The sequence below is a fragment of the Micropterus salmoides genome, unplaced genomic scaffold, assembly GCF_014851395.1.
Source record: "Micropterus salmoides isolate LMB-PRFRI ecotype aquatic unplaced genomic scaffold, ASM1485139v1 Ms_hic_scaffold_7, whole genome shotgun sequence".
Classification (NCBI taxonomy): Eukaryota; Metazoa; Chordata; class Actinopteri; order Centrarchiformes; family Centrarchidae; genus Micropterus; species Micropterus salmoides.
In genome coordinates this window covers 33,068,523-33,086,601 of record NW_024044459.1, presented here as the reverse complement: position 1 = coordinate 33,086,601, position 18,079 = coordinate 33,068,523, and the positions used below count along the sequence as shown (strand labels likewise).

The 18,079-nt window shown below is 41.6% G+C and overlaps 4 protein-coding genes across 11 annotated transcripts in view; all 4 read right to left on the bottom strand.

Moving 5' to 3' along the window:
• Positions 1–1,142: 1,142 nt before the first annotated feature.
• On the bottom strand, positions 1,143–3,872 carry ctu1 (cytosolic thiouridylase subunit 1 homolog (S. pombe)). 4 transcript variants are annotated; one of them, XM_038704270.1, is made up of 3 exons: positions 3,780–3,872; positions 2,447–2,947; positions 1,143–2,326 (listed from the first exon to the last, which is right to left on the bottom strand). In XM_038704270.1, exons 2-3 carry the CDS (start codon positions 2,940–2,942, stop codon positions 1,791–1,793), a joined length of 1,032 nt encoding a protein of 343 aa, XP_038560198.1. In that variant the 5' UTR covers positions 2,943–2,947; positions 3,780–3,872; the 3' UTR covers positions 1,143–1,790. The 4 variants fall into 4 exon arrangements, with proteins under 4 accessions (XP_038560198.1, XP_038560196.1, XP_038560199.1 ...); XM_038704268.1 differs by having other exon boundaries at positions 3,680–3,845; XM_038704271.1 differs by having other exon boundaries at positions 3,767–3,837.
• A 144-nt stretch (positions 3,873–4,016) lies between these two features.
• Positions 4,017–6,297, bottom strand: crybb2 (crystallin, beta B2). The gene is made up of 5 exons (XM_038704273.1): positions 5,301–6,297; positions 5,009–5,127; positions 4,690–4,822; positions 4,457–4,599; positions 4,017–4,345 (listed from the first exon to the last, which is right to left on the bottom strand). Exons 1-5 carry the CDS (start codon positions 5,361–5,363, stop codon positions 4,177–4,179), a joined length of 627 nt encoding a protein of 208 aa, XP_038560201.1. The 5' UTR covers positions 5,364–6,297; the 3' UTR covers positions 4,017–4,176.
• Positions 6,298–9,265: 2,968 nt separating this feature from the next.
• Positions 9,266–11,242, bottom strand: LOC119892125 (beta-crystallin B3-like). The gene is made up of 5 exons (XM_038704232.1): positions 11,168–11,242; positions 10,776–10,894; positions 10,499–10,631; positions 10,157–10,299; positions 9,266–10,002 (listed from the first exon to the last, which is right to left on the bottom strand). The coding sequence occupies exons 1-5, from the start codon at positions 11,240–11,242 to the stop codon at positions 9,753–9,755; spliced, it is 720 nt and encodes a 239-aa protein (XP_038560160.1). The 3' UTR covers positions 9,266–9,752.
• Positions 11,243–12,261: 1,019 nt separating this feature from the next.
• Positions 12,262–18,079, bottom strand: part of si:ch73-138n13.1 (calponin homology domain-containing protein DDB_G0272472) — a 35,446-nt gene continuing 29,628 nt past the window's right edge. For all 5 annotated transcript variants that reach the window (XM_038702779.1, XM_038702780.1, XM_038702777.1 and 2 more), the window contains 6 exons: positions 16,106–16,271; positions 15,792–15,960; positions 14,476–14,609; positions 14,160–14,296; positions 13,966–14,053; positions 12,262–13,864 (listed from right to left, as the gene is read on the bottom strand). In XM_038702779.1, the coding sequence (XP_038558707.1) occupies positions 13,978–14,053; positions 14,160–14,296; positions 14,476–14,609; positions 15,792–15,960; positions 16,106–16,271 (682 nt within the window). In that variant the 3' untranslated portion in view covers positions 12,262–13,864; positions 13,966–13,977. The remainder of the gene's footprint in view (positions 13,865–13,965; positions 14,054–14,159; positions 14,297–14,475; positions 14,610–15,791; positions 15,961–16,105; positions 16,272–18,079) is intronic.

Sequence of the window (18,079 nt, the reverse complement as noted above, 5' to 3'; positions counted from 1 at the left end):
GAGCGCCATCTAGCGGCCACAAGCGGGAGACGCATATTTACCATAACGGTCAATTTCAATTTAATATTGGCATGATTGTCAAACAACAATATTGCCAAAGCTTAAAATACAATACAAAAGAACTACTGATTTCATACAGTTCATTAAATAAAGTAAATAAAACAGTAAAAGTCTGTGTTTGTGTTTAAAAAAAGAAAAAAAGTCAGTAGTATGTAGAAATAATTTTATGTTTAGGATCATTAAAGAAACAGCAATATATTAAAAGACAAAACAAAACAACTAAAAAATCAATATCAAACAGAAAAAAATATCAAATAAACCCATTAAGTATTTATGGTTTATGGGTTCATTTTTCCAAGGAACAATTACTAAAATAATAAACAATGAAAATAATAATAATTTAATAATTTTACAGTACAATTATTTAATATATTTATCAGTCTAGTCTGAGTTTCCATTAGTTGTCCTCAGTTTGTGGCATGAAGAGATGTATTTATCTGCAAGGATTTGGCATTCTGGCATTTCTCCTAGTAAATAAATTTCTGCGTGTCTGATATAAATTCGAATTCGGGGTATATTTGGGAAATATTTGCGAAGTGTTTTTCTCTTGATATTTTATATTTAGGGTTAGAAAGTGCAGTTCTGTCTCTACTTGTCCTTAGTCACTGGATGGCAAAATAATGTGAGTAATGAATTAAAGTGACAAGTGGCAAGGCTATTTTTGATCGCCTTGACAGCAAAATCTACATCCCCTTTAATCGTTAGCCTGAACTCAGGAAGAGACAGGAGACTCCCGCCTGAAGATCTCAAACTACACAAGGGATTATAAGAAGTTAAAAGATCCAAAATATAATCTGGAACCTTAAAAGTCAACAGGACCTTATAATCAATCCTAAAACAGACAGGGAGCCAATGTAAAGTGTGATGTGATTGTACATCTTGGTTCCGGTTAAAAGCCTAGCAGCTGAGTTCTGCACAGTCTGTAGTACTTACAATGTTTTAGATTGTAAAGAGTATTATGTGGCATTGTTTACTTGGTTTGACTTCCACTGGTTTCACAAGAACACTGAGCATCAAGTCGTATATTTCAGGAGATTGATAATAACATCATCCTCATCCAAATCACGAAAAACCAGGAGAAACAAGAAAACAAAGCATTTATTAAATCATAGTTCATAAAACACATTGGAATGTGATATTAATTCATTCAAACATGAACCATCTCTTTAAAAAAACAAAATAAAGTTGCAATTCCTTGTCCCTGCATCTCGCACGCCTTCTGTAGGTGGACACAACTTAAGTTTTATTTAAAGCATGTGTGTTTTAAATATCCAGTAATTTGGAAACCAAGTGATGCTGATTCCTCAACACAAGTTGGTATCGAAGCTTTCAAAGAAACTGAAAAATGTCAAACATCTCCCATCGTCATGCTTAATACACAAAGGCAAATATGACAAAAAGTGGACACACATACCATTCATTTATTATTAAATATGACCTTATGTTCAGACAAAATTAAAACCATTTGAAAGAATGTTTCCATAGCATCTCAGTGAAGTTAGCAGATGTAAAACAGCAGTGAACGGACTTCCTATGCTTTGAAGAAGCTTCACGTGGGCTGAAATGTTTCTCAGTTTAACCAAATTAAAATATTCCATACAAACTTTCAATAAATATTAAATTGATGAAATTACACTAGTCATTTCCTGTGTAAAATATGACAATCATGGTTTATTTCAAAAATGTCATGTCTTCTGTCCTATGGTAAATAAAACAGGGCAAAATATTTGTCAAAAGTCTTCTGATTTCAGCTTTCTCTCCTCCTTCTCAGTAAGGGGCTGCTGGGAGAGGAGTTTGTCATGCAGGCGGTGGTGTTTGCCTATGCCCAGCTTCGGCAGACCTCGGTTCAGCCCCTCCAGCAGCACGCATGACTTGCACAGAGCCTGGCTGGAGATGTAGCCACAGCGGTTGCAGGTTCCCTGCACAGGCATCTTCACCCCTTCCCGCACAGACAGGTTCTCCCCTGAGTGGATGACGTCAATTATGGAGCTAGGCCTCACACTCTCCAGGTCCTTTAAAAAGGTCCTTGCATACCCTCGATAAGCATTGGGAGAGTAGATACATTCAGTGGAAAAGTAGTCCAACTTTTTAAAGTAAGCATACAGAACGATCTCTTTCTCATACGCATATTTGAGCGGCTTGCAGCGCGGCACAACCCCTTCGCCTTCGCTGGCTGTGGAGATGGCAGTGCAGCGGCGCAGACGAGCTATGTCCCCACGCAAGATGTTCATCAACACTGTCTCCGCCACGTCGTCGGCATTGTGACCTGAAAACACAAACACAGATCCAGCCTTTGTAACACATTCAAACAGAACATTTATTCTTTGACATAAAGCCTAAGTTGAATTTCTTGCGTTTACATTTTAATAATGCAATTTGTAATTACCTGTACATATCTTGTCGACCTTCAGCATGATGGCTCCTCTGTCCAGCGCCTGCCTCCTGAACACCCCGCAGAAGGTGCAGTTATTTTTCAGTCCCACCTGCTTCACTATAGCATCCATAGTCCAGCCATACAGCTCCTCGTACGACACAATCTTCAGTGGCAGCTCATACTGTTGCTGATTCCTCTTCACTGTCTCCAAGGAGTCATCTCTGTACCCGGTGATTCCCTCATCCACCGAGAGAAGCATAAGTTCAAGGCCATAGTTGTACCGCTCATTTAAGAGCTTCATCACATGCGCGAGCACTGTGGAGTCCTTTCCACCCGAGGCCGCAATTCCTATTATCTCCCCGTGTTTGAACAGCTTTGCTTCTACAATCGTCTGATGCACCTCCTCCTCAAAGGCCCAGAAGAAGCACTCCTTACACAGCGAGTGGCCTGTCTTTGGACGTTTCAGCACGGCGCGCTTGTCAACACAGCTACTGCAATGGACAGGCATCTTGACTGTTTTAAAAGGAAAACAATGTTGTTTGTTATACAGTTGTTGTTGTCAAAAGTCTTTCCTATAAATGAAAACCAACCTACTGTAGTAGCTGTAGTAGAGCTGACCCACAGGTTTTAGTTAATGTCCTTTTCTCTTTCATCATCATTCACTTAATGTGAAGTAATCTTACATAGTTATATTAGCTAAAAAAAAAATACATCAAGACACAAATTCATGGACGTCAACGTGCAGACTAGAAATAACTTAACCCACAATGCATTCTGTCCAAATCGCCTACATACAAGAAGGAAGGAAGTAACATGTACAAGTAATGTTAGTGGACTATTAGTATGTTTTATAGGCATGCCGAATAAAAGAGTTGAACAAAATGACTCATAAAACGTCTTTAATCATTGTCTAATAGAAATGTACTTTTGGCAACAAGCAAACCTTGTTTAATTATCAACTTTGAAGGTGGATATTCGCTAGCAAAGAAAGATGTGAGGCAGCCCTGTTTGTTTTGACTCCGACAACACAAATTTATTGGGATAAAGTTGATACAGGCAACCCCAGAAACATTTAAAAATAACTTTATATATATATAAAGTACAGGAAAAACGCGGCTGTTAATTATCTATCAGGTTTGGCAGCACGATAAAAGTGCAGTGCTACGAAAGTCAAGACGGTCAACATTAAACATGTCTAGCTAGCCTAGTTAAGCTAAGCATTTATATTAGGTGACATTTTCATACCAATGTTTCCGACGCACCGAGGTCTGAACTGAGAATGTGGGGAGTAAATAGACTAGAAAACTGCTTTTAAAATATAACGTTTCTTACGTAAACGACGTACATATTACACGACGAAATAAAGCAGCATGTTTTTCATGTGTTAGCTCTTCTTCGCCGGAAAACAGGAAGTGACGGCATTTTTAAGCTCCTGCAGCACAACCTGTAGGTCGGAGTTAGCCAGTGCACATGAAACTGCTTTTTTGGTGCCTTTATAGACAATTTTAATAAAAATTCGTGTCCCTTTAAGATTTTGGCGTGCAGAGAGCGAAACAGAGGTAAATCACACAACCAAGTCAAATGTAAGCAATAAGGATTTATTAGTTTGCTTCAAAGAATGTCACTACTGCAACAGCTGAAATAGATATCAAAATGCTGTGTGGTGCAAATGGAGGACAAAGGGTGCTGGAAGGGAGCAAGGCTGCTGAGGTCAGGGTTCATGACAGGGAAGAGTCACAAGCTTAGTTGACGGGGTGAAAAGCACCCCTCTGGTGCCACTGCATGTCTCTGATGCGCCGAACCGACTGGATCTGAGGAATCTGGGCTCCGAACTCACTGCTGTCCTTGTACTCCCCCTTTTCAAACAGGTACTGATAGCCTCTGTAGCCTGGATACTGATAGCCCACCCAACTGGTGCACCAGGAGCACAGAGAGGGATAAGAGGCAGTTAGAGGTGTAAGGAAAGTGACAAGAGACTTTATTTGCAGTAGCACACAACATCTGCAGGGAGGAGGGACTCACGTGCCACTCTGAACCCGGACAGAGGAGACCTTCTCCTGGTAGCCGTGCGCATGAAAGCTGGGGACATCGTCATCTATGATTTCTATCTTCTTCCCTGCGAAGCTGGGGTTTTCGTAAAGGACAATCTTGTGCTCCTGGCTGTCCTGAAGGAGGGGCAAAGCATTAGCCCAGTGGATGATTTGTTAAGCAACTTATTGGGGGGCGGTGTAACAGTAAAAAGTGTATTTTCGTACCACTTTAATTGGGCGGAATGCAACAATGGTGTCACTGCGCCTGCTGTTGGTCCAGGAATCCCAGCGAGGATACTCCCCCTTCTCAAACACATACTGCTCCCCCTTACAGCTGGCCTGCTCGTATCCCACCCATCTGAGAGGACAGAAGAGAAAAAGATGGACGGATGTGATTGATTAAAAACTAGTGTAATCTGCTTAGCACACAATAATTTGTTTGTCAGGCCTTCTTCCTCCCTTCCATCCCCTACTCCCATTATCTCTTTTACGGCTTTTGGTTTTAAATCATTTTCTAGTCTTCTAGTCTCTGGTCCACACTCACGGTCCACACAGCACCAGTATGGAGCCCACTTTCTCCACGCCTGCTTCCTGGAGGTTGTTACAGGGACCAGTCAGCTCATGGCAGCGTCCCTGGAAGTTTTCCTGCTCATAGATAACCAGCTGTGTACCAACGGGAGAAAAGAGGAGACAAAGGGTTTTTAACTCTTGTTGCCAATCTGACATTTTGAGAATGCAGTGATTCCAAATAGGGAGTGCACAAGCGCTTACTCCAAGGAGGAAGTTGTAAATGGTAAGTGGATTGATTTCTGCATGTCTGTTGCATTTCCTCTCACCTTAAACGCACTGGTGCCTGGCTGCTGCTGCTTGGATGCAGGGTTCTGGTGGTCTGTGGCCATAGTGAATGGATCAACAAGGATGAAACTGAAAAGAAACAGACAAAATTATAATTTCATTGTTTTTTCATTAACTATCTACGGCTGTCTGCTGGATTTAAAACAAACTTGTATCATTATATTTAAAATACCAGCAGGTCAAACTGCTGTTAAATCCCACTTTCATAGATTTTGTTTTCTATTATTTTCTCATATGCATGTATACAAAGGTGCCCATCCCTCTCCCTCCAGAACATGTTTCTGTAGTCCACAGCCTTCTGAACACAGAAGTGCAGTTTGACACAGTTTGTAGAGATTAAACCTAAAACATAGAGGCAAAAGGAAAACGAACACTGATACAAATTTTAAATGTAAATGTTATAAAACACAGCATGGCGGACATGAACCTCTTACCAGTACCTGTCTGTGCCAGTGTGTTTGTGATGGCACGATGAGCTCAATATATACGGGAAGCCCAGGGGTGGAAACTCTGCCAACAGTACCCACAGTGTCCAAGCTGGCCTGCAGATCGGCCTGCCATAGGCCCAGCACACTGAAATGAGGGGTCACCGTGTAGCCTCCCCCCACCCCGGGGTGTCACACTCCCACAAAGTTATTTCATTAGTTGTCAGTTTTGTCCAGCCAGTCATTGTTCAATATCCACATGATTCAGCAGAAACAGTGCCAAGAGTCCCACACCTACAATGAGAGGGAAAGAGAGAGAGAAGGACTGTAAAAGATGGGTTTTACCGTGCAGGAGAGATTCAGACTGATTTGAATAACAGTCCAAATACTGCTGGAAATATCCACAAGTGTAGGTTTATTTGGTATTTCATTTCTAGAAAACACTGTTAAGGTTTCTTGTCAAATGTCGTTGCGTCTGCTGTTTGGAAGAAAGAAGCTTTCACTCAAACCTGTTGACTGCATTTGCCATCTTTCTGCCGTTGGCTGTCAAACCGTTCAGTGAATATGAAGTTATGAAGTGTAATAAAATAAAATGTAAAACAATATGCCGCTTTTTCTCATTTAATTACTTTTAATGATGTTGCATGTGCATGTCAAGAAGGACAGAAGTTAATATTGTCTTCTACTGAAGGAAAAATACTGAGTAAATATGGATAATATTATTTTTAAGCCAAGTGTACATGTAGACAGTAAGTAATATGAACAATTTAAATACAACTGGACTGAAGTGGGCATGTGTCACTGTTGAGGACAGATGAAAACTGTGGTTTGAGAGGTTTTGTGGTGCTGCAGATTTACAATGTAATTAAGTGCTTTTAATATAAGTGTGCATTAACAGTACTTTATTTGAGTATTTCAAGTTTGTGAGATTTTATGTTTACTCCACTACATTGCTTGGTTGCTTTTTGTTCCACTACATTTATTTTACAGTCATGAGTTACATGAGGTTTGGTCATGACATATGATGTAATTTAAACAACAACAGCAACCATTATTTTTTATATTTACACAGTTAGCTAAAACACAACAATACTGGTTTAGGCTATGATCACTTTTTTTTTACCTGCTCATTTGCAATGGGTAATGAAATGTTGCCAGAGACAAATCAATGACAATGTGAAACAACTATTCGTGACCGAGTAGAAATTTTAATCTAACTAAACTTTTGAAATTAAAGAATACATTTGTATTCATCATTATTGTTATTAAGTAAATATCTACAGGCGGTGTTCAGGCGGTGAGCAACAGAGTCTAAAATTACATCTCAACCGATCACTATCATGACGGTGCTGTACTGCACCCTTAAGAAAGCAAGTTAGCACCTGTATAGCCGTAGGGGCGCAAACCTGACCTTGTGCTGAACTCTGTGAAGAAATGCAAACAGATCAGTACATGAAGGTGAAGCAAGACAAATCCCAGTTTCTATGTTTTCTTGTAGTTGTGCTTGCATTTTCAAAATATGTCTGTTGGCTACCTCAAAGATCTGATTGATAGATACAACAGGGAGTGAAGAGAGTATATTACACTGAACTGACATACAATGCAAGTCCTAGATAGAGACTGTAGAGATCTTAGGCATAAATGTAGGTAACTGTATCTCATAAATCAGTCAATCCTCATTAATTCACAGCCAGAAATGGTTCAACTGTTTGTGATGCATTCAAATGTTGTTTCATCATTCATACTAACTGGAAACATCACTAATTGGCAATAGATGTGCAGGACTGGAGAGCTCTGCAGCTAGTGATTAAAACTGCTCATAAGATCATTGGTATCCGTCTCCCAAGCATCAGTGACATCGGCGAGGGGAGACTGTAGGGGTCTTACCCATCAATGTTCTTAAACTGCTCATGTTACGTTGGAAATGTAGATAACTGTTCCTCATACATTCACAGCCAGAAATGGTTCAGAGAATTGTTTGTGGTGCATTCAAATGATGTTTCATCATTTAAGCTGACTGGAAACATCAATTGGCTTGGGATGTGCATGGCCCAGGACCAGAGGGCACTGCAGCTGGTGATTAAAACTGCTCATAAAAGATCATTGGTACCCATCTCCCGAGCATCACAGATATCGGTGAGGGGAGGTGCCTACGCAGAGCCCAAAGGATATTAAAGGACAGTACCCACCCCAGCCACAGCCTGTTTACTCTGCTGCCATCTGGAAAAAGATGTAGAAATTTCTGCAGTCGCACCACCAGACTACAGAGAGGCTTTTCCACCCAAAGCTATGAGACTCAAATCCATCCTCAGCACTGCTCCATGGAATATAGTTTAAAGTTTGCTTCTGTTTACCATTCTGTGATTGTTTTGTATACTATATCCTGACTGCTATGTAGCAGAAGGGAGATAGAAACCAACATTTCATTTTACAACCCTGTTGTAATGTGACAATTAAACCTACATTGTACCTTGTAAATGAATCACACAGTGGAATTTATGAGAAACACACACAAGCAGGTGGTGACTGTTTTGTTGGACTATCTTGTGTTTGTTTCACTTCAGTACACTTAATTTCAGTTCAACAGACACAGGGAAAGCACAAGTTAATAATTTTTCTTGAGATTGCAGATTTGGTTGTACATTTCACTCCTCATTACAGGAGGAGAGCGACTCGAGTAAAACGGTGCCATTCATGACGATGCCATCTGTCAGCTTATGATTCAAAACACAGGCGTGAGCCTACATCTACTGTTTATGAAGAATATACAAGGTTGTGTGTGTATTTAAGAAGTTGAGTTTCATATTTTAGTGCAAGATTTTTGTTTACGTTCGAATTAGGACCTGGGCATTAGAGCTTATGTCAAGAAGGCTTTATGCTCTTAGAATATATGAGAAATAAACATAATCAATAAGTAGTAATGGCCTGAACTGACCCCCTAGCTGAAGGCCTTTCTGAGAGCTTCCTCCTCATGATTCAGGATTGTTTATGTTAGTAAGCTACAGACCTGAGGTACTTCAGGATCACAGCTGGCCAACAGCATGTTTTATTGCAAGTATCCATTCCTGACTGGTGGAGACAGACGGAGTTATACTCATGTTTATGTTCAAATGCAGGTCAGTGTCACTCTATTAGCTATTATATCCTCACTAAAGAGAAACATGGATGAATGAGCTCTTCTTAGTAACATTTTGAGGGGAATGATCGAATCTTAGACCTACATCGTGTACTAAATAATAGCCTGCGTGTGCAATTTTATGTCATCGTAAAAAGTAATCACATCTGCAGATGGAATTTATTTGGATTGTGCAACATAGATCTTGCCTCATTATTATCAGAAGACCTATTACTTAATTTACTTACCAAAACATAATTTGAATTAAAATATATTTACATGAGCATACTATAATTAGCCTGCCATTAGTTCCTAATGTTTACTTGGTGTCCATTTATCACGGGGATCACTAACTACCAAATGCACAATGATGACTATGAAAGGGAATGCAGTGCACTCTGTTTTAATAGCAAGCTTACATACAGTATGACATCACTTCCACTGATGTTAAGCAGATGCCAATCCACATATTCAACGAACAAATCATGTGCTCCTAATGCTAGATGAGGTTTTGAGCTGTCTGACTAATATGGGGAAACACAAGCAATAAAAGTGGCACACATGACTTGGAAATAAATTCAGTTCAAAACACATCTGCAGTTTGTCTTGAGGAAAGAGATTTGCCCATTGCAGGCTTCAATATATCCACATTGATGTCAGTTCTACATCTCTGATAGTGTTTTTCTTTCTCTAAATCTCTAGTATCTCAGTTAAAGCCATTTCCATCTTGACATACAAGTATAACATCACCAACAAACAGGGCCAACTCCAGGTCAAATAACTTTTATTCGCCACTGAAACATACATGGCACTCCTCACTGGGCACAAGCAGCGTTTGCCGTGGTTGGGGTTAGGCATTGGGTGGCTACTGTCGGCAGCCTGCGGGATCCTGCTCAGCTGGCTCCAGCTGTGGCGGGAGGGGCAGGAGGTGCTGGGGCGGGGTCAGGGTCAGGCCCAGGCCCGGGGGCCGGAGCTGGGTCAGGAACAATGAAACAGCCCCTCTTGTGCCACTGCATGTCCCGCACACGTCGGACAGACTGGATCTGAGGCGCAGGGGCCTCCCAGTCGTTCCAGTGCTTGAAATCTCCTCGCTCGAAGATAAACTGGCGCCCCCTGTATCCTGGGTACATGTAGCCGACCCATCTGGAGGGAGGGAAAACGGACAAACTTGTGATGCTTGTCTCACAATATCCTCAAAATACTGTTAGACAATCGAGTATTTTGCTATGTTGGGTAGGTAAATTAGAAAATCAAGAGAAAGTGACTCAATGAAAGTGGGATGTAGGGAGGATCTTACGTTCCGTTAAGAGCCTTGACACTCGCTACACGATCCTGAAAACCATGACCCCACAAACTGGGCACATCATCATCAACAATCTCCATCTTTCTACCAGTAAATCCAGGGTTCTCATAGAGGTGTAGCTTGTGATCAGCACTGTCCTATAGAGAAGAAACAGACACGTGGATACTTCCCAAGTCCTTCAAATGTCTCCAGTAGATGTTGATAGTGCAATAGTGAGCAATGACATATAGTGTGCAAGGAGGTCAGAATACAATTTGTGAAAGTGGCCAGCCACCTTTTGTGTCTGGTGTAAGTTATGGCTGCGGTGTCAGGTTTAATTTGAGACTAGTGACCCACCACTTTGAGTGGCCTTAGAGACAAGAGGGAGTAGCTGTTCTGACTGTTGGTCCAGGTGTCCCAGCGTGGATACTCGCCCTTCTCCAGAATAAACTGCTCCCCTGTGAACCCGTGGCGATCATAACCCACCCAGCTGAGAGGAAAAAAGGTACGAACACAGATGGAAAACATGACCAAATGATTTAGCAAACTATTTTCTTACTACATTTGGTTTCTAAATGATCTTCAAGACATGAATTCAACAATCCCTAAGAGAAGTGAAATGAGCATTACTTACGGTCCGGACTCAACTATCACAGATCCAACCTTCTCCAGTCCCTTCTCTGTCACATCTTTACAGTCTCCAGAAAACTCCGCCTTGCAGCCCTGGAAGTTCTCAAACTCAAACAGCACCACCTGGATAACAGAGAAGAGTCAGGTTTAGATTAAGGCCTTCATAAAGTGGTGCATATTGTTCACTAAGAAGACATTGTGAAAATACAGACAGAGGACATGACCACTTACTATAAATTCTGATGTCTGTTCACCAGGCTACATAATAAGCTAATGACCAGTAATTAGACTTTGTGGTTGTACTGAACCACCTGCATAAATGTGAGCCAGTGATCAATCCTTCCCTGATTAAAAAAACAAGCGTTTTCCTCTCTGCACAGAAGGTTTTCCCAGTACCTTATATGAGGCTCCAGCCCCACCCTGGCTCTTCCCAGCAGCCAGCTGCTCCGGGGCACTCTGCTGCTCCGACATCCTCCTGATCCACTGCTCCTCCACTTTTTGGCAGGAGCAGCACACACACAGACAAAGCAACATCCATCATGCGTGCATGTTCAAGCACACAAACACACAGTAGGAAAAATATAAAATGTGTAACTCTCCCTTGAATAAGAGGATTGTATTAATTTTGGCCTTAAGTGAAGTAGCAACCCTTTGCCTAGTATTCTGTTTGCCTTTCATCAACTGAATATGATACAAATATCCTTTTCCCTTCAAGTAAACAGTCCTTTATTTAGTTCAATAACAATGCATAAAACCAAAATCCTCCAAACCTGGGTCTTCACTTGATGCAGCACCATCTGACTCCATTGCATTGGAATACTTATACCCACTGTGTGTCCAGAGTGAGGTTTTTACCTGGGTATGCCTGCTAGGAAGTGGTAGTGTCCCTCTTTTTTCGGTGCCACTTGGTGTTTGGTGGGGTTGAGCCATTAGAGGGCAGGGACAGGGGGGGTATTTATGGTTTATTTCTGGCCACAACAGCAGAAAAAGGGGGAGCTGTTGATACAGCAAGTCTGTCGCTCACATTGTGTCCGTAACGTTGCCTCTCAATAGGCAGCTGTGTTGGCACACGCTGCCCTGCCCTGCCCGCCGTCCGCCTGGCTGCCAGCGAGCACTGTGTGCGGGCACAGGGACTGAGAGCCAAGAGGATTCAGCAAACAGCCCTGCTCAGCACAAACACACACACACTCTGGAACTACACCCAGCCTCAACCACACCAAACTTCCTCACACCTTTCTCTCAAATGTGGGTTAGTGCAATCAACAAGATCAAATACTTGCACTCACAGGTTTGACTATGAAGCAAAATTGCAGCAGTTGCGTCAAAAAACTTCATTTTTTCAAATTCATCAGTGATTTTATTCACAGGCTTTATGCTTATATAAATAAGACTTCCAGTAGGTGACTTCATTAAAAGTCTCAAAGCTTAAGACTTTTCAAAGAGTGCACACTACACTTAATGATCACAAACACTACACAGACACGTGCAACTCAAGTCAAGTAAATTTTATTAAGAATGTATTCACTTTAGGACACTGGCCAGTACAACACAGTGCAATATACATCTTTACTTCCAAATAAAAAAAAATGGACAAAGAAGGACATAAAAAATAAACCCTCACATTTTATCACAACGTAAAACGTCATGTACACAGAAACCAGGGACAATCGGGGACTCGATCAACACATTCACTTTGCATTGCATGAGCGCTCCAACAATACAGGAGACAAGACATGGCCAACAAGACGGGGCAGAGGTCAGTGCTGTAGTGCATCAAGTGACAAAGTGCTTTTTAGAAGAGCAGAGTGATTGGGTGGATGGATGTCAATCATGAGGAGAAAGATTACTGTTCATTTGTGAAGCCGGCGCAAATATCTCGGGCATTACAGACGGTTGTGTTGTTTAAACAATGTAGTGAACAAACCATCCCTCCACTGGAGTAGTGTGAGCCAACACCCCGACACTGAGCCAGTCAGTCTGAGCAACGCCTAGTTTGACAGCAAAGATTGTGCATGCACATCAATGGGGACAAAATAGTGGGAAATTGCACATTTGTTGGAGAAAACATGATGGCGGAGTGTGTGTGTGTGAGGGCTGCAAGGTGAAAGTATGGCTTATAATGAACCTGCAGCTACAATCATTCAATCTATTACAGGAAGGAAGACAGACTGATTAGCGTTCTCATAATAGTTGTGCTGATAAGGAGTGTTCATGATTGACAGAAGCTAAGTCACTTGGCCAAAAGTCCCCCGTCCCTCTCCCACAGTGATATTTAGACAAAAAAGACAAACAGTATGCAGCAACAATTGTGGAGTGTATCAAAGTAAAAGGCTCTGGAGCCTCTATGGTGGTGATGCACCTTAATGTTTTTCAAAACTAGCTCTCTGTCTTTGTTAAATCAATCATATAATACAAATATAACATCTCCTGATTACAGTTACTAACATGATATACACTCTCGCTGACAATCAAAAGTCAGCAGTTATTTGTTCTCTACGTTCAAGAAGGAAAATCATTAGCGTCTGAAATGTTATCCTATGGCAATGCTTGTATGGCTCCCATCAATAACCTCCACTGTCTGATAGCACACATCTATACGTCCCACGCAGACACAGCCAACTTATTAGCAGAGTTAGGAAACTAAATACATCTTGGCTGGATTGTCCTCCAGCATGTGATGAAGCACGACCAGGGTGAAGACGCGTCGTGGACTCACAGGTTAACCAATAATTGCCTTTTCTCCCTTTCCCACCCATCTCTCCTCCTGGTCCCTAATAAAGTGTCCATGTGAAGTGACTCCTGGTACAGAAGAGTGTCCACAGGTTCAAGCATGACATGGATAAAGTAGAGCAGCCTGATGTCGCCCCCTCCACCGTAGCTCATTTTTCCATAAGACAGAGACTCTCCATAACAATAAAAAAAACAAACAAACAAAAAAAACAAGGCACCATGCACATTTATCAACCCAGGCGGGAAGACAACAAAAACAAATAGAAAAAAAACAAAACATCAGCAGCTGTAGATTCAACTCTTCTACTCTCTGGGTCGAACGTTAAGGCTTCTGTTTCATATAGATTCATCTGTTAAGGCAACCTTAAAGGGAGGATGAGAGACAACAGATGATTATGAGCCGGTTAAAAATAAATAAAATAAAAATAGTGAAAGACAAAGAAAACTTTCAAAAACTATCTCACCTCATTATTTACTTAGCTCTCATTTTCATACTGGCTCAAGCGCTTCTTGGACTTCAGCTCTTTCAACCACTGGGGAGAGTCCTCCTCGCTGCACAAATACAGAGAGCGACAGCATTACCAAGCCGAAAGATAACGTGGAGACAAACAGCTAAACGATGAGCCGACAAGTTCTCTGTGACTTCTTCCCTGCTTACCCATTTTCTTTCCCACCAGGCGGGGGCAGTAAACGCGCTGCCATGGGAAGGAAGGGGGACTTAGGAGAGCGAGAAAGCTGGGAAGGAGAGGGTCCGTCGATTTGATTGTCAGAGTCGCCCCTCTTCTTCAGATGGGCCTGACGACACGAGTGGGACACATTTAGGAAACCTCAAAGTAAAAACTAAATGTATACAATCCATTACCAGAGAATAAAAAATTTTAAATACTCAATATACTACTGTAAGCAGTAACAGGACTAGTGAACATACACATTTTGTGAATATATCTGATAAATGCGATAAAAGTGAGGCTCACCTTTAAAGCTGAAGGGTCCATCCCAGGGAAAAGAGCGACCCTCTGTGGCTGGGAGGCGACAACAGGGCCGGCGTCAGCTCCTCTGGCCCGCTCCTCGGAGTCCGAGTCATCGTCCTTACTCTCAACCTTTGCCTCTGTCATAGGGAGAACGCAAAATATTGTCATGACTATGGATTAGCACACGCAGTAAGCAGGGATTGTCTGAGCTACAGAGAGAGCTGAAGGCGAGTAAGAAGTGTTTTGCGGTGAAAAAGTAGCTGCCTGCTCTCATTGGCTGGATGTCGAGTCGGCCGACTCTTCCAGATATTTGGCATGCTAGATATCTGGCAGACGTCGGCGATGTGTCAGAAATGTGTCGGGGAGCTATTTTGATGAGTCGTTGTGTAGTTCACACATAACGACTGGCGACCGTAGACTTGTAGTTAGACCTTCAGTTATTTAGATTAAAAGTGCATCTGAGTTCTGAGTGCACACCTGTTTAGTGTAGTATACTTCAGTTACTGGAGAAGAAGCTTGTCTGATGTAATATCAGAATCAGAAATACTTTATTGATCCACATATTCTTGTTACAATTGCTCACTTTGCATTGTGACAATCTGACTTCACGTCATCTGCCTATTTGAGAAAAACAAAGGAAGCATCTTACCGGCGGGGGATCGGAGCTGTGTGGTAGGAAGTTCGGTGGCCCGCGTAATCTTTTAATTAATAGACTAATGCTTTATTCACATGTGTTCCCCCGCACCGTAATTACTACGTCTTCTAGAGACTTAGAGGTGTTTGAGTGGAATAATTTTGGGTTGAACTGAGTTACTTTGATCAACGTTTTGGTGCTGGAGTGAGCTCTTGCTGCACGTTTTTTCTTCCTTGTTGTGAAAAGAGCTGAGCTGCACAAAGTATAACAATCCCAAGAGAAGTCAGTATATTTGTTTAGTGCTGACTGATTTATTGACGGTTTTCTTAATAGAAACCAAAACTGATTTATGTGTGTGTGGATTTTATTCAAGTTTTCCTTAAATGTGTCATGTTTTCTTTCGAGTATACTGCCGTGTTACACATATCCTTTGTGGGTGGGAATAACTTAAATATCTAAAAAAAAAAAAAAACAACAACGCAACAGCATGTCAAGATATTAAGGAACAGAAATAACAGCAGAAAATATAATGAAATATACAATCTAAATATAAAAGGAGTGTGGATATGTACAGTATTTTACAGTATTAACAGAAGTGTCATGATAAAAAGTAGAAGTGAATTAAATACAAAATAAAAGAACCATATCAAGATTTTAGCAGGTCTTTTTGGTGTCAAGTGCTCACCTGTGGAGTCTCGGTAAAGCCAGTCCTCGGTGGCGCCTCCCTCTCCCTCTGCCTCTGCCAGCGCCGCACTCTGACGGGCGGCCTTGGAGGGCCGTGTCCGCGGTGCTCGTTTCTTCCCCAGCTGGGCTCTGGAGCGAAGAGCGCTGGTGTCTAACAGGGCGGTCGGGGCCTGGTCGAGGGCACAAGTGTCAAAGCAGTCACGACGCACGTTTGTTGCTAAAACATACCTGATGATTGATCAGTTTAAAAAAAAAAAAAAAATACAAACAAAAACAACCGCATTAGACACGTGTGGTAATGTGTTTAACACTTACATCAGGGAAAGGGAGTGACCGGCTCTCAGATGAGGACGAGGGAAGGAGGCTGTCCGGAGTGTCAGTGTCAAACTGTGAGCCGTGGTCACCTGGCGTGTGTGGGGGAGTGGGCTTCCTTGGTGAGGGGCTGAGATTGCTTTCTGAACTGGGAGTGGCAGGTGTGAGGCTGAAGTAGGTAAAAAAATAAATAAAAGAAGAGGGGGGGGAGTTAGGAAACACTTCTGAAAAAACAACTGTGTGGTTTCTGTAACCACAGCTGTAATCAAAATTGAGCCTGAGTCACATCTTTCCTTTTGTTCCTGTCAAGACTGTGGGAAGCTATGATTTAGGTGACGCACCTAAAAAAATAAATAAATAAACAGTCTGCAAGATGATCACCATGACAGGGATAAACGTGATTAATAAAAAAAATATATATGTAATAAACTCCAATTTCCCTTTTTATGTTACAGATTTCTACTGAATTATTGCCCATTCTTATGTTGGTTAATGCTGTGATATTATATTCTGACCACAGGAGGTCAGTGACAGAATGCTGCACAATGTACTGACACTATCTGTGTTACTGTGGTAGTGATGGAGATATTTATATTATAATCAACAATTACCCAAAGATACTGAAACCAACAAACAATTCATCCTGCTACAACTATGGCTTAGCAGGATTAATTGATCTTTAGATTTTTTAATTATTAAAGAAAGAAAACAACAAAAAACAAAGTGCACAGTTCAGACATTAACTCAGATAGTGGCACATTACATATCACACAGCATAACACCACATCATTACGTCCACGGTACAGAATTTCTGCACACTGTTACTGATGTTACAAATAATGCTGGGCAACAATTAAAATTAAGTAATTAATTGCATAGTAATGCAAAAAATTGAATAATGAATTCTGAAGTAGTGTATTGTGCACTTTTAATTTAAATGGGATGGTGATGGCGCATAGATAAGATGCCTGCCTCGATTCCCACTGTGAGACATCCAGCATTGTGTCCCTGAGCAAGACACTTAACCCCTAGTTGCTCCAGAGGTGTGCGACCTCTGACATGTATAGCAATTAGTCCCTTTGGTAAATGAATAAATGTATATGTACTGCAATATACACAAAAGTGCAATAACACATGGTTTGCAAACACAAATAAGGTGCTTTTTACCAGCAGTATTCCCTTTACATAGTAGCAATAAAATTTTCTTGTAAATCTCAACTTAAACATTAATGTAATCAAATCAAATATAAAACCAAAGCTATTTAACACTTTCAGAGCATTACCTTTTATCTAGCTTGTTAAAACAAGCTACCATCAGATTGCAGAGCCACGATCATATCATCATCATAACCTTCTGAGCAACAGGTTTTTTTCTGAACAGGTATCAGCAGAAACAGTCTCTCTTCAGTAGCAAAGTGTCCCTGTTAGAGTGAGGTGAAGTGGTCGCCTCATGCACCCGCCCGAAGTAGAGTTGTCTAGAACTTTTGGACGCGACACGCAGCACAAATCAATGGAAGAGAGTTTGTGAGTTTCCAGAATCTATCACTGTTTACTAAATAGTTATCAGGACATCAAAAGGAAGGGGATTCGCATGGCACAGCATCCCCGCAAAACTAGGCCTATCAGGTAAAGTTATGTAACGTTAGCCTATAATTTTAACTTTAACTAAATAGGCTACAGCTGTGTAGCAGAAGCCGTTGCCATGATTACTCTCCATAGAGCGCCTGCTGTTTACTCGTGGAGCGCTTGCCTCCCTGCCTGATCACCGGAGCAAAGAGCAACCCCGCGGGGCCAAGCGACGACGACGTGATTTTAAGAACGCTCCTAAGACCGGCATCTTCCCCAATACTAATCAGCGTGCAGGGTGTAGCTACCCACTTTGCTGTGGCATTTGATCACTTGTCTTCTTTTTGTTTATCTACTTCTCCCACGCGCTGCATCCAGCGTAGTCTGCCGAAGTCTCCCTCAGCTGCTTGT

What these genes read in the sequence shown, in the direction of transcription:
- ctu1 (XM_038704270.1), bottom strand. Translation starts at nt 2,942, where the DNA reads ATGCCTGTCCATTGCAGTAGCTGTGTTGACAAGCGCGCCGTGCTGAAA. An exon ending in GGTCGACAAGATATGTACAG is followed by an intron (nt 2,327 to 2,446) that starts GTAATTACAAAT and finishes TTGTGTTTTCAG; the next exon opens with GTCACAATGCCGACGACGTG.
- crybb2 (XM_038704273.1), bottom strand. Translation starts at nt 5,363, where the DNA reads ATGGCCACAGACCACCAGAACCCTGCATCCAAGCAGCAGCAGCCAGGC. An exon ending in ATACTGGTGCTGTGTGGACC is followed by an intron (nt 4,823 to 5,008) that starts GTGAGTGTGGAC and finishes CTGTCCTCTCAG; the next exon opens with ATGGGTGGGATACGAGCAGG. An exon ending in CATTCCGCCCAATTAAAGTG is followed by an intron (nt 4,600 to 4,689) that starts GTACGAAAATAC and finishes CCCCTCCTTCAG; the next exon opens with GACAGCCAGGAGCACAAGAT.
- LOC119892125 (XM_038704232.1), bottom strand. Translation starts at nt 11,242, where the DNA reads ATGTCGGAGCAGCAGAGTGCCCCGGAGCAGCTGGCTGCTGGGAAGAGC. An exon ending in GTGATAGTTGAGTCCGGACC is followed by an intron (nt 10,632 to 10,775) that starts GTAAGTAATGCT and finishes TTTTCCTCTCAG; the next exon opens with CTGGGTGGGTTATGATCGCC. An exon ending in GTCAAGGCTCTTAACGGAAC is followed by an intron (nt 10,003 to 10,156) that starts GTAAGATCCTCC and finishes CCCTCCCTCCAG; the next exon opens with ATGGGTCGGCTACATGTACC.